Source organism: Silurus aristotelis, assembly GCF_946808225.1.
Source record: "Silurus aristotelis genome assembly, chromosome: 7".
NCBI classification, from domain to species: domain Eukaryota; kingdom Metazoa; phylum Chordata; class Actinopteri; order Siluriformes; family Siluridae; genus Silurus; species Silurus aristotelis.
The window spans coordinates 28,864,786-28,880,010 of NC_139580.1; the positions used below are offsets into that span (position 1 = coordinate 28,864,786).

The 15,225-nt window shown below is 38.3% G+C and overlaps 1 protein-coding gene across 11 annotated transcripts in view; it reads right to left on the minus strand.

Annotated features, from left to right (window-relative positions):
* anks1b (ankyrin repeat and sterile alpha motif domain containing 1B) overlaps positions 1-15,225 on the minus strand; it is a 251,294-nt gene that overhangs the window by 85,870 nt on the left and 150,199 nt on the right. For 10 of the 11 annotated variants that reach the window (XM_083546162.1, XM_083546165.1, XM_083546166.1 and 7 more), the window contains one exon: positions 4,455-5,011. In XM_083546162.1, the coding sequence (XP_083402288.1) occupies positions 4,455-5,011 (557 nt within the window). Of the gene's footprint in view, positions 1-4,454; positions 5,012-9,492; positions 9,595-15,225 lie in introns of those variants that run through there. The other variant, XM_083546164.1, reaches the window with a different exon arrangement.

Below are 15,225 nucleotides of genomic sequence, written 5' to 3' on the forward strand. Positions count from 1 at the left end.
TTGATTCCAATGATATTTTAAATAATTCAGATCATTTGAATATGACACAAAGATAATCTGAGTAAATACAAAATGCAGTTTTAATATGATTACATTTATTATGGGAAAACAAAGCTGTCCAAACCTACCTAGCCCCATGTAAAAAAAAGTAAATGCCCCCTTGGCACATCATGAATGAACTGTGATTCATATTTTTGGAAAGCGGAGTTAAATTTGACTTGTCACACCCAGACCTGTTTACTGCCAGACCTGCTGAATGAAAAAAATCACTTAACTTTAGAACCAGTCTGACAAATTGAAGCACACTAAAAGATCTCAAAAAGCAAAACATCATGTTGCAATCTAAAGAAATTCAAGAAACAGAATAATTGACAAGTATCAGTCTGGAAAGGGTTCAAAGCCATTAATAAGGATTTGAGATTTCAGCAAACCGTAGGGAGAGCCATTATCCACATCTTGGGTTATGCAGCAGGACAATGTTCCAAAACACACCGGAAAGTCCACCTCTGAATGGCTCAAAAATGTTTCAAATTGGCTTAGAAAAAGTCCGAACTTAATTCCGATTGAGATGCTGTGGCATGACCCTGATCAAAAACTCATGCAGCTGTTGCTCCCAAGGCTGGTGCAACCACTTATTAGTTTTAGGGATGATTACTTTTTCACATAGGGCAGGGTAGATAAGGGCAGCTTTTTGTGTCTTAAATATGCAAAAAAATCGTAAAGCTGAGGGGTGAATACTTTTTTACAACACTGTATCTGCAGCTGTCATACTGTAATATATTACATTGTACAAAACAGCATGAAATACAACTGAGCTAAAGGATAGCACGCTCACTGAAGCTGCGCGACAGTGCTGGGATTTGAACACAACACCTTCTGATTTCCACTGCAAAGCCTAAAGCCACTACAATGAGCATTACTAGCTCGCATTAACTTATGCATTAATTTGCATTGAATCCTTGCACCCTAGTCAGGCTTGTTGCTGTGACTCAATATTGAAGGCATTGAGTTATTGGGAAGAATGTCATGTGATCGAATCCCAGCAGTGTCAGAGCAAAACCCTTAACCTGTAACTCAGTTTGTTTTCTGCATCAAATGCTTTTAAAAGCATCAGTGAAATGTACTGGATTCTGTGTTATTAAAGACGATGTAAATAAATACTTTACTGTAAATATGTTTACAATTGTTTAACGTGTGCAGTTTACACTACTTTACAAGACGGTATCAAAAGGTTTTGAGATTCGCTCTGTTTACACGATAGTATTTTATCTACGTTTCCACACTATCACTTTCAAAACAGTCCCCTTGCACAACAACACAGTCCTCCCAGTGTTCCTGCCACATCTGGAATGTGTCCTGAAAGTCTTCTTTTCAAAGCGTTTCAAGCGTTTTTTTTTTTTTCTGTTATTAGTGCTGCATCTCGCAATGGTGTCAAAACAGCAAAAAGCCGGATCTTCATCTTCGGGTAGAGCGCGAAGTCCGCAGAAGCCAGATCTGGCGAGTAGGGTGGGTGCAGTTGCGAGATCATGTGGATTGTTTACCGACGATCATCATGCACGAGCTGCTCGAAACTTTGAAATCCCACCTTGTAATCATCCCTGTAAATGCCTACACAATTTGTTATCAATTTTCTTACAGTGTATGATGAACAACATCTAATGTTCCCTCAAAGGCCCTGTATGTTACATTCTGCAACATTTTATTTCTATTATTTATATAAAGTTTGTGCTTAGAGCAACATACTGTCTTTAGACGTATCATGCTCGTGGTACTTCTGCTCAATTCAATTCAATTCCCTTTTTAAACACTGGATATTGTCCCAAAAATATCTTAACAGATATAAATAGATTACAAATATACATTTAACTTATCAGAGACAAATTATTTTGCTAAAATGTTATCTCTAATGAGAGAGCCAGTGGCGACAGTGTCCAGGAAAATCTCCCTAAGATGGTATGAGGAAGAAACCTTGAGAAGAACCAGACTCTAAGGAAACCCATCCTCATCACCAAATGTCCATTAAATACAGTTCCATCATTGTTCACTGATGGACACTTGAATTCTTAAAAACGTTGTATCCCTAAACCATTCTAACAAACTGTTTGTATACATTACAGTCATCTTTGTTAAGTTTACATTTTTTAGGCATTTGGCAGACGCCTTTTTCCAGAGCAACTAACAACAGAGCATTTGAGGTTTTAAGGGCCTTGCTCAAGGGCCCAGCAGACTCAGCTTGGTGGTGCTGCAAATTTGAACTCGTGGCCTTCCGATCCAAAGTCCAAAGTTTTCACCACTAAACTACCACCTCTCACCAAGATTCAAGATGCAAGCTGCTGAATACAATTACATTGAAATGAAAACCCGATCGGCCGCTTCGAAATTGTGCATCTTGCAACCTTTTCTTTTAATTATTTATGAATGCTTTTTCTATATACATTTATATAACATTATACTGTATATTTTATAACGTTTATTAGTTTGTAAATGTTTTAGTCTACAGAGAGTAACTGTGTTTTAATGTGACTTTGGTGCGAGTCTGATTAGGTTTGCATGGATACAGAGAATTTTCATAGTTCTTGCCCACTCTAAACAGAAATGTGCCACAGCACCAATTCCATGTAGGTTTAGAACGGGAATATCGGATGCCAAATCGGCAAATAAATAAAGCAGCTCTTGCTTTCTTGCTTTTAGAGCAATTCTTTTGAACTTAAAATTATAAAACAATGCAGAAGCTCTGCTATGATCGGTGTACACATGTTTTTTTTTAAAGCTTCACACTAGTTTGTAATGTAACATCTCAGACCAACGTCTGCAGGACCTCCTTAAAAATTCCAACCCTGCTTCCATGCAAAGTAAATTAGATCCTATACTGCTCTAAAAGACTGTATTAACTAGAAAAAATAAATCGTAATATTCCTAACAGCTTCAAAATGACTCTTCTGTTATATTTTGCGACGGTATTAAAATATCTGACTGTAATATAAGGCATGTTATCAGAGAGAACAGATTCAGCACAGCTTTGTCACATATCACTATATATAAAATGAGCCTGTGTTTCATCTCACGTGCCAATAACCAAATACAACACATTATTTTCCTCCTGACTGAAACAAGATGCCAATGTTATCTCTTGATATTGAGTTCTATTGTTCCGAGACTATTCTGTTCCACACCTCTTGACTGATTTATTTCATGATGATCGAAATGTTTTGAAAGGCAGCCATAATAAATAAAGCTTAATTTTTTTTTGTGTTTGTGTGTTTTTTAGTTATTGTAAATTATATTTTAATAATGAATATTAAAAACAATACAAAAAAAACTACATGAATGTAAAAATAAATTACATAAAAATATAGTATAGAGTAAAGAATACTCTAATATTAATTATTCATATCAATTAAATAATCAAAACATTTTGGATTATGTATATTTTTTGCTATTTTTCTTTTAGTTTTTGTGCTTTTTAGACTTTCAAATTAAATAAAATTGGTTCTGGCTCTATTTAATTTTGCTCTGGTATTTTGTTTGATTCGTTTGAGTTATTGTAATTAATTTTGTAATAATTAGTATTAAAAATAAATAAATAAATAAATAAATGTAAAAAACGAACATTAAAACATTACAATAAATATAGTAAAGTATACGCTAATATTTATTATTAATATCAATTAATTAATCACAAAAATTCGGATTATGTCTATTTTTTGTTGCTATTTTTTTTATTTTTGTGCATTTTAGATTTTAAAAATAAAAACAATACATTTTCCTTCATTTCTGAGTTTGTTCTGCATGTGGGTTCGATCCCTGACCCTGATCCTAGACAACTCTGAATTACTGTGCATTGATTTATTCCTTTCTTCTCGGCTTTTTCGACTGTTAATCAAAGAGTTAATAAAACGTCTTGCTTTTTGCATCATTAAATATTCACCACTTTTTCATGTTTAATTCACTGATAATTAATTTCATTGATTATTATTTTCAATACACAGAAATTCACAGGCTTGATTGTGAAGTACAATATGCATAATATACATACATTTCCATGGAAGAAAACCTTTTCATATAATACACTGTATCATCAAAAGTATTTGGACACCTGACCTTTCCAGCCACATGTGGTTTTTCCACAAATTGTATATTGTTTTTGAATGGCATGACATTTTCCCTTCTAAACCTGTTCCAGCGAGATGCTGCCCCTGTGCACAAAGCCAGCTCCATTAAAATACTGTACGCTTTACATGGGTTGGAAGATCCACTAAATCTAGAGCAACATCTTTCCAGGAGAGTGGAGCTTATTATAACAGAAAATGGGGACTAAACGTGAAATGTTAAAAAAAAAAACACTGGTCAGGTGTCCACAAACTTTTGTCCAAATGTATGTTAAAATGTTACACCATGCCAATGAACCAAGTATGACTTTCTTGAAAATGAAAGAACAATGAATGTCTTTTTACCTCCTCCCACTCAGCTGTGAAGGATGGAGTGCGGTCCAGTCTGCTGGGGCTGTTCTGCCCTCGAGAATTCCGCTTTTCCTCCTCGATGGGTGAAGCTACCACCAGGTTGGAGTCAGACTTAGAAATGCTTCTGGAAAGCTGGAGCTCGGGGACGTTCTTCATCATTCCGGAGCGCATCCTTCCGAGCGTGCACGCTCTCTCCTCGTAGACCCCGGTGATGTTACTCCCACCTTCTCCGCTCCGGTTCGTGTCGCTCTTCCCTTGCACTGACTGGTGCTGGTTGACCCGTGTGTGGAAGATGGTTCGGTACACTACCTGAGGTTTGGGTTCTTTGTAGATTTTTGGAGCGGGGAACGGGACGGAGTGGTTGGGGGCGAGCAGCAGGTTGCCGTGCCGCTGCGGTGGATCCTTGCACACTTTGCTGTACAGCTGGTAGGGGTTGTCTGGGGACTCGCAGGCTGGAGATGAGCCATGCAGCAGGCCAGCAAACTGCTCGGGGACTCGGCTCTCCCTTCGATCGTCTTTCAGTGTGGACTCCTTCGGCTCCACCACCTCATCTGAGACAGGACAGAGACAAGTTCATGCATACATTTGGATCTCAATCGATAAACACTGATGTAAAGAAAGACTTTATATAAACTTTCCTGGTGTGCTTTTGCATGCACATATTTATAAAAGAAAGCTTGATGTGTTGAGACAAACCAGACACATGAAAGCCGGGAGATTCTGTGTGCATCTAAATATTGAAAGAGTATTGTGTGTATATGTGTGTATGTGTGTGTGTGTGTGTGTGTGTGTGTGTGTGTCCTCCTATGCGCTGACTGCCTGATATACAATATATGGACAAAAGTTTGTGGAGATCTGACCATAAGATTAAGCTTTTTAAAACAGCCAATTCCACATTTAATCCCCATTTGCTGTTATAATAAGCTCCGATCTTCTGGGAAGATGTTCCACTAGATTTTTGTGGATGTTTGTGGGATTTCAATCAGCCACAATGGTGAGGGTAAAGTCAGGAACTGATGTACATTAGGTGATGAGGCCTGGGGTGCAGTCGGAGTTCACATTCATCACAATATGAGCTCCATAGCAGCACTTTAACCTCTGTAAAGCACATCTTCATGGAGATGGTTTTGTGCATGTCATGCTTGAACAGGTCTCATAGTTCAGATGAAAATAACTTTTCATGCCATCAGATCCTAAGGCGATATAGTACAATTGTGTGCCTCAAGTTTTTTTTGGCGTTTGTCGTGTCGAGTCATAGGATGGGCACATTATGGCTGGAAAAGTCCAAAATACTTTAGTCCACAGAGTGTACATGATGAAAACATTTTTACATGCATTCTGTTTTTTTCTGATTATTTCTTTATTTATAGTTTGAGTACCTGTTAGTGTCTGTAGAATTTCACTCCATTCCCAAGTGACTCACACATCCACTTATTAATCAGCATAATGCATATCAAATTAATCACGCTTACAGCTTGCCAGTGACACCTCGCTGAGATTTAATGCTCACATGCCAAAGCGACAGAAGCAGCACGCTTCTACTATGTAATTGAAGTATATCGGAAGACTTCAGTTCACACCCTAGTTTCCTGATTTGTTTTGATTATTCATTAAACAATAAGTAACATCATTTAACATATCATTAACATAGATACATTGAAAAAAGAATGTACACTCAACTACACTTTTTTTTTATCAGGGCATAAATAGAAATTCGACATAGACATGGACTTTGGATCCAAAGGCTGAAGTTCAAATCCCAGCACCACCAAGTTGTCAATGCTGGGCCCTTGAGCAAGGCCCTTGATCAGTTCTAAGTCACTCTCTGGATAAGGGCATCTGCCGAATGCTATAAAAGCCAATGTAAATATAAATGAGAGGACATCTATAATACTTAGAGGGACAGCGCATGTAGAGCGGTGGTGGGATTGAGATGGTTTGGACATAGGGGTAGGAGAATGCTGAGGATGGAGCCACCAGGATGGATGAAAAAAAGAAGGCCAAGGAGGAGGTTTATGGATGTGGTGAGGGAAGACATGCAGGTAGTTGGGTTGAAAGAGGCAGATGTAGAGGATGGGGGTATGGAGACGGATGATCCGCTGTGGCGCCCCCTAATGGGAGAAGGCGGTGACTCTTGGAGTCGCACAGATGAGGATGGTTTTTCCTTTTTGATTCTGTTTTCTCTTAAGGTTTCTTACATAATTTACTTATTTTAAAGTTTTTGTTCTATAATTATTACATTCTGTAAAGCTGCGTTGAGACAGTGTCCATTGTGAAAAGCAGCAAAGAAATAAACTTGAAAATGGAATTAATGCTGCACTGTAATTGATGTTATTTATACATAAATATTTTTTTCACTACATTTAATATTTAGCTTTATATTATATTCATTTCAGAATTCTTTTATTTATCGAAGTACTTTTATAGTTTATTAGATTTCATTTTTAGATATTTAATTTTTGATTTAAACCAGTGTATTTTGTGTACCGTTACACCCCTAATAAATAAAGCAAAATAAAGGCCAAGTGATTGTGTGAAAAGATCGCAATAAACTTGTCTTGTTGAGAAAAACAAAACAAAACAATGAAACCATAAAGGCAGCATGTTCGGTCTCTAATGTAAAGATTTCCTCTCAGCAGTAGTCCGTGATCAAACTTTTGATATTGAAGACCAAATTACAGAAAGGTAGAACAGGATGGAAGGGAATAAGAGATGACAGATAAATCCACCTTCACCACTTCACCAAAGTCCATCTGCCAGGAATGTTTTTGCCAAATTTCAACATAAAAAAAAAAAAATCATTCATGCGATATTTACAATGCAAGAATACGATTAACGATAAAATACGATAAAAAAGATTTAGCCGCCGACGTTCTCCTGTTTATGATGACTACCGGATTTATTCAAGAAATGAACAAACCTCTTTCCGCTTCTACGGATCTGTATAAGATCCTAAATGATTAATAATAAAATAACAGGCCTGGAGAGAAGACTCAGATACTTTAGACTGCATTGTTTAAAACTTGCTGTACGTTTTCTTTGGTCTGAAATTACTTCTTTCGCTTTTTCATAGAGTGAAGGTTTCCTCCGAGTCTAAATCTGTTCTGGTGCTGATAGTGGTGATCCAGGGCCAAGCAACATGAGCTGTCAAAGCACTACCAAGCAGACAACATGCTACACTAGAACACAGCGGTTCTGCACACAGATACAAACACAATAACGCCGTAGGAAAACAAAGGCAACAGTCACCCCCGAAACTGCATCATTCCAAATACTGATCCAAATCAATCCCACTCTAATGCTCAGTTCAGGCAGATGAACTCTATTGAACCAGAATCGATTGACCGAGAAGCAAATTGTTAGAATATGATATCGAAATGTCTTTATTGTAGAGAATAATACAAGCAGTGAACAAGATTCACTTAATTAAATAATCAGACATGTTAACACATGAAAGAGCGACGTGTGTGCGGGCGTGTGCGTGTTTCAATGAATAATGCAGCTACTTTAATTTGCAAGAAGAGACAGGAACTCAGGCTGATCATCTGATGAAGGAGCGATTGCGTAATTCCAACGAAAGCTTTTCTATGCGATATGAAGTGGAAAGCAGGTAGCATGAAACCTTTTTATATCTTCTCAGAATACAACACTGTAGAAATGAAATTTGGATATATTTTAGAGTATCAATGTGCAGCTTGTATATCAGTACAGATTTACTGTCCTCTAAAAAGAACTCAACATACAGCCATTAGTGTCAAAATAACTAGCAACAAAAGTGAGTCCACCCTGGGTGATAACAGCTGTACGTCGTGTAACCGTGCAAAGCCACACGTCCTATTCATCATGTTCACGTTTTTGTCTGCTTGAAAGAACCATACAAATTTGTGTATCTTGTATTAAAGCAAAACTTTGAGTGCTTTGAGTCCAATTCTCACATACTGACTAGTGGATGTTCAACATGCACCTCATGGCAAAGAAACTCTTTGAGGATTCGAGAATCTGAGTTGTTGCTCACCACAAAGATGCTGAGGCTGTAAGAAGATCAGTAACACCCTGAAACTGAGTAACAATACAGTGGTCATGGTCCTACACAGGTTTCCCAATACGGGTTCTACTCAGAACAGACTTTGCAAGGGTCCATTAAAGAAGTTGGGTAGAGGATGAGTATAGGATATAATATATGAATATATCATTATACAGTACATAAAATATAAGTTGCAGTCTTTCTTGCAAGCAAATGAAAGGTGAAATCTGGTTATTATGGCAACCACTACGCAGCTTCCTCTAACCTTTTCAAGCAAATCGCATTCGGCCTTCAGAAATGAAGAAAAAAAAAATAATTGGGTGAGGAAAAGCCAGAGAGGTGATGATGTTGGGACTAAATCTGTGGTTAAGGCTCTGGGTTACTGATCAGAAGGTCTGACCCCAGCTTCCTTAAGAAGGTGGTAACTCAGTAGTTAAGGGTCTGCATTACTCATCGGAAGGTCAGCGGTTCACTATGCTAAAATACATAAAAAAATAAAAACAGTTTAAAGTAAAATTCTATTACTTCAAGACCATCTGGAAATCTGAGGCAATAAACTTGGCCTTTGGTTATCTTGTGTCTGAAAAAGCAACCACATTCCTAACATTCCAGAGCTCCGTAAACGTCTGTGAAGATCAGGGTGGAGAAATAAGACATATGTATACAGTGAAAAGTAAAAAAGTACTCATAAAGCAAAGAAAACTGAAAAACACACACACCCACACACACACACACACACACACCACACACACACACACACACACACACACACACACACACACACAGAACCCCTGGAGGAATTGGGCCATGGATTTCAAGCTCATCATCACTCACACACTAAAAACCACAACAGATCAACAGTATGGAGCAAATCACTTCAACCACTGCTGCAATAAAATGACATCTATATGGATTATGTGTGTGTCTAATCTAAAAGTATTCTGTAAGCATTGTCAACACCATGCCCTTCATCATCATCATCACGCCCAGACTCTTTTTAACTCCTACCTTAAGACATGAGGGTTGCAGCAGGAGGACGAACAGCTTCTAATATCCACAGGTGTGCAAAAAATGAGCTCAAAAGGAATGTTTTCTCAAGTTAAGAGGCGTCACTCATAAACACACACTCATGCAAAAACATGTGACTAAGGGGATCTGATAAGTTGCTCCAAAGACCATATTTACTCCACACACACACACACACACACACACACACACACACACACACTTGTCCTGTCATGCAGAACACATTACCAGAGGCAAAGTGATGTGTATGCTGATAAGGGCTCCACTTTTACCAAACGTCAGAATTATTCTGAACTCACACCCAGGCTTTACAGAATGTACTGAGCTGAAAGAGACAAATTCGTCTCACCACGAGCTCATCCCGAGTTTCCCTTCGAACCGGCAGCCACACAGAAGCAGGGAGATATAAAAAAAGGAAGCATAAGCAGCGATTCATAAATAGGCTTCAAGAAAAGGAGAGGGATTTCAGGGGGGGTTTTTTGGAAAAAGAAATAAAGAGCATCTTTTGTTTCTTTCTTCCTCTTCAGCACACAGACGGGTGGCTTGTTCTGCCACTGGATTACAGGTCAGATGTTTAATTGCTTGTTAACAAATGTTTGCTCTGCCGTGTCGAGCTGCACCGACTTCCTGCCAAAAATAGAGCCAGTGAAGCTCTGAAAAGTTGGAAAGCCAAGAAAACTGTAACAGTGCTGACTGTGGTACTGTATAAACAACAGACCAATAGGATTAAATGGCCTGCACAGGAACAGGAACAATCCTGTCACAATTGCTCATTCCATCACCCCCAGATATCAAACGCCAATAAAATATTAGACTTTCAGTCCAAGTCAAGTTGCAAACATTGCATTGAGTGAAAATATTTCAGAATGAGTGTGCAGAGAGTGTGGTCAAGCGGCAGGGTTTCTGAATGAAGGGGGAGCTGGGGGAACTGAGTGGTAAGGAGCATACACCTGATAGTGGTCTTGACTAATGAGCGTTCTCTGTTCCAGTGAGCAGAAGAAGGGTGGGAAAGAAAGGGAAGAAGCAGATAGACAGAAGCATAGAGGGAGAAAAAAAGATGTGTGGGTGCATGTGTACCTCCCATTCTTAGATCCCTAAACCAAAAGGCTCTGTACACCTATAATTTCCAAATATACACATATTAAACTTGCTTCTATACATTTCTCATTCATTTCAAGCTTAAAATAGACTAGTTCCTTCGGCTGATGATTTTGGGTCCTCAAAATAGAAGCAAAATGTACACTCTAAATTTGGAAATGAGTAAATATAAAACATATAAACCGATCAGACATGACAATAGTATTATGAGCGGTGAAATAAATAATATCTCTACATTATGGCACCTGGAGAGGGAGAAATGGGCGAGCGTAAGGATTTGATCGAGTTTGAACATCGGTCAAAACATCGGAGCTTTGGGCAGTGTGGGCAGGTGCCAAATCCTGCTGGAAAATGAAATCAGCATCTCCATAAAGCTGGTCAGCAGAGGGAAGCATGAAGTGCTCTAAAACTTCCTGGTAGACGGCTGTGCTGACCTTGGACCTGATAAAACACAGTGGACCAACACCAGCAGATGCCATGACTCCCCAAACCACCACTGACTGTGCAAACTTTACACTGGACCTCAAGCAACATGGATTCTGAGTCCTCTCCTCTCTTCCTCCAGACTCTGGGACCTTGATTTCCAAACAAAATGCAACATTTTCTTTCCTTTCATCTGAAAAGATGACTTTGGCCCACTGAGCAATAGTCCAGTACTTTTTGTCCTCGGCCTAGGTAAGACACCTCTGACGTTGTCTCTGGTTCAGGAGTGGCTCGACACGAGGAATGCGTCAGTTGTAGCACATGAATACGTCTGTGTGTGGAGGCTCTTGAAGCACTGACTCCAGCTGCAGTCCACTCTTTATGAATCTCCCCAAATTCTTGAATGGGCTTCGTTTCACCTTTTTTCTATCACATTTTTTTCTTCCATTCAACTTTTCATGAACAGCAGCTTCTTTAGCAATGACCTTTTGTGTCTCTCCCTCCATGTGCAGGGTGTCAATGATCATCTTCTGTCAAATCAGCCGACTTCCCTGTGATTGTGTAGCCTGAATCAGACTTTATGTGTTTGTTAGCAGGTTTTTAAATCGAATTAACTGATTAGCGTGTGACACCATGAGTCTCCAATATTGAACTTATTTCACATTATTCAAATTTTCTGAAATACTGAATTTTGGGTTTCATTGACTGTAAGCCAAAAACCCAGCCTTTAGGGTTGCACAAGCCAGTGCACTCTTAGTGCAGGTCCCAAGCCCGGAAAAATAGGGAGGATTGCATTAGGAAGGGCATCCAGAGTAAAAACGTGCCAAATCGAACATGCGGATCACGAATGATCCGCTGTGGCGCCCCCTAATGGGAGAAACCGAAAGAAAGAATGAATTGGCTGTAAGCCAAAATATATACAAGTTTCACTTTTTGTATTGATTTACTAATGATATTCTAATTTATTGAGATGCACCTGTAACGTTACTGCTCTATTAATATCTCTACTGTGAAATTACCACAGGAAATTTCTGGTTTCCTGCAATTTGACATGTATTCCGATAAAGTAGCACACTTCATAAATTTGAAGTGAAATACAAATTTGCATGGAGATATGTCATTGTTTTGGAAATTTTCAGCTCAAATAATTGTTGCAATCAGCAAACAAATAATAAATATGACTTGAAATCTGTCCTGGTAATTACAAAAGATAAATAAATAGTGGATTAGATGTTTTTTGTTGGATCCTTTACCAAATGGCTAAGATTAGAATTGGATTTAGGAAAGAATAAAATTTTTGGAACTGAAAATGTTCCAAAATGTACTAATGAACACATATGATTTGCTTTTCATTTTGGGTTCAAATGTGAATATGCTATATTTATTCAATTTACTTTGTAAGTTTACCTCAATTCTGTTTTATTTTTATCCCACATTTAACAAAGCACATTGTTCTAAAGCAGCTTTACAGAATTAAATAGATTACAAATATGCATTTTAACATAAAAAAAAAAATACTCCCTATAAGTTCATCCCTATAAAGTCAGCCAAAGGTGACAGTGGTGAAGTAAAAACTCCCTGAGATGAATGCATGAGGAAGAAACCTTGAGAGGAACCAAACTCAAAAGGAAACCTGTCCTCATCTGAGTGACACCAAAAATCCATTCATTACAGTTGTTTAACATTGTTAAGGTTATAATGGTATTGTTTTAAATGATTTATCATGTTAACCTTCCGGTACACAGATTAGGGGGTTTCCAGGTGTCTCGGCGCATGTTGGCAGAGTTTTTTCCGGGTCGAGATCAATCTTTGGTGAATGTATTTGAACTAATTGAGTAGACAACACAGTCCATGGCACTATTAGATCACAAAATTTAAAAGAATCCAAGGTGGTCAGTTTAATGAACAGATAAAGATGACTAACGAGAGAGGAAAAGGATGGCTTTTTTGCCATAAGGAACAGAACTAGAAGTGAATGTTATGCAAGAGATATGAAACGGTTTATATGATCATGCACAAATTGCCTTTCTTCAGTTCTTCCTTGGAATTCCTCAGCCTTTTTCACTAAAATTAAATGCTGAAGTGCAGCAGGTCTGTAAAAATTTTTAAGTGAGTAAGAACTGATCCTGAAAACATGTCCAGTAAACTTGACTCAAACGTAAAAAAATTTTTAAATAGTTATTGCTAACAGCCACAATGTCCTGGTTTTAAAAAGTTTGCTATCTTACTAACAAGAATTACTTCCTGTTATCTTCTTCTTTGTAATAAGGTATATTTTATTGGTTTCACAACACTGGAATTTGGACTTTCTTGTAAACATTTTTAAACTGTTTACATTCAATAGTAAAAAAAAAAATCTTCATGGTTCTTGAGTTTGACGAAAACACCCCCCGACACCCCACCCCCCAGAGTAATGTATCCTCATGTAGAGAGCTTCCTTATTGTATCAAGTGATTAAAAAATATATATATATTAAACTCCATCCATAAGAAGGGCATTAAAATAAAGCAAGAAGATCTATGGAGCAGAAGGGGACAAGAACTTCTGTCATCTAAGTGATTTCCGTTTATTGTTTTTTTTTTTTTTATTAAATCAGATGTGTTTGGGTATCTTTGTGGGTTTGTGTATAGTTATCAAGGACCCTTTCTTGAATAACGCAGTTAACCTTCACACCTTGACCCAACAGTTTCTACCACAGACACATGATTTTATTTACCTTTATAACGGTGACCATCACACTAACGCACTCTCCTAATGAGCTGCTCCACATACATCTTTATGCGGCACTCGCACACTTTTCCTTTCGCTGTACATCCTTTCACTTTCACCTATAGCGTTTGCTATAAATAAACTTCCAGAAAAAGCTGTTTATAGCTGACAATATCCTGAGACAGAAAAATGTAGAAAAGCAGACGGGACAATGTTTATGTTGCGTCTCGTGACACAGTGTAATATTTAACGGAACCCAGACAGCAGGCCGGTCGTGTGTAACGTCCGCATGTGTGAAATCACTAGTACGTGTGCCTCGATTCGGGCGCCTACGAAAAAAATTAAACACCAGTGGAATAGGAATGTGTTTGATGCCAGTTGCTATGGCAACAAAACATTGGACCTTATAAATGAGAGGGGTGTGTGGGGGGGTGGACTTGAAGATGTGAAAACTGCAGCTTATTATAAGCTATATAAGCACACACACACACACACACACACACACACACACACACACACACACACACACACACACACACACACACACAGTATATATTCTTGGATTTCTGAGGCAGTAGAGATGTACAGAGAAGCTGAATGACTCATGCTTTTGCCCCATGAGCTGTCTAACTCTGGCTGAACCGAATCACAGGCGAAGGCTGATTTTGAATTTGTATAGCCATGATTCAAACAAATCACTTTATCACTTATGGCTCCTAATCTACTGCCATACAGCTGATATCTTTATCCCAGGCTCAAATAGTAAACAGGATTAAGGATGGCTTCAAATTTACACAGCAACTTTTCAAAGGTTTTAAATGCTGGCTTTAAGAAATGATACCAACAATCTCTTATAAACCATTTGGTCCCCAAGTGGGTGCATTAGTCCCCCAGCTACTGGTGTACAGTGTTTAACCAGTCTCAAGTCTTTTTTAATCCAGATTAAATTTGCACCAAGAATGTGCAGGATTTATATCTGGTAATCAACTTGTTTTAGGTACCTTAAGTATTTTAGATTCCGTACAGTTTTCAATATCAATCACTCATTTAGTCTACGGTGCAAACACTCAACACACCCATGAAGTGGTTTCACATCAACGGCCTGGGGTTCCATTAAATTATGGAGTAAGAACGGGAGCTTTGAGGATGGATTTGGACTGTAGTTAATGTCAACAGTCTGCTACAATGACTCAGGACTACAGTTTGCATCTGATCCCCATCACGGCACACCTTAACAACGTTTATCTGTAACAAATGGACATTCGGTGCAACCAAGATGAGGATGATTCCCCTCTCCAGTCTGGTTCCTATTAAGGTTTTTTTCCTAATGCCATCTCAGGGAGTTTTTCCTTTCCACAGTCGCCACCGGCTCGCTCATCAGGGACAAACTTACACTTTTAAAGAACATTCATTCATTCTTTATTACCCCATTACCTGTGTAAATCTGCTTTAAGTGGAGACTTAAAAGACTGCTTGAAGTCTACC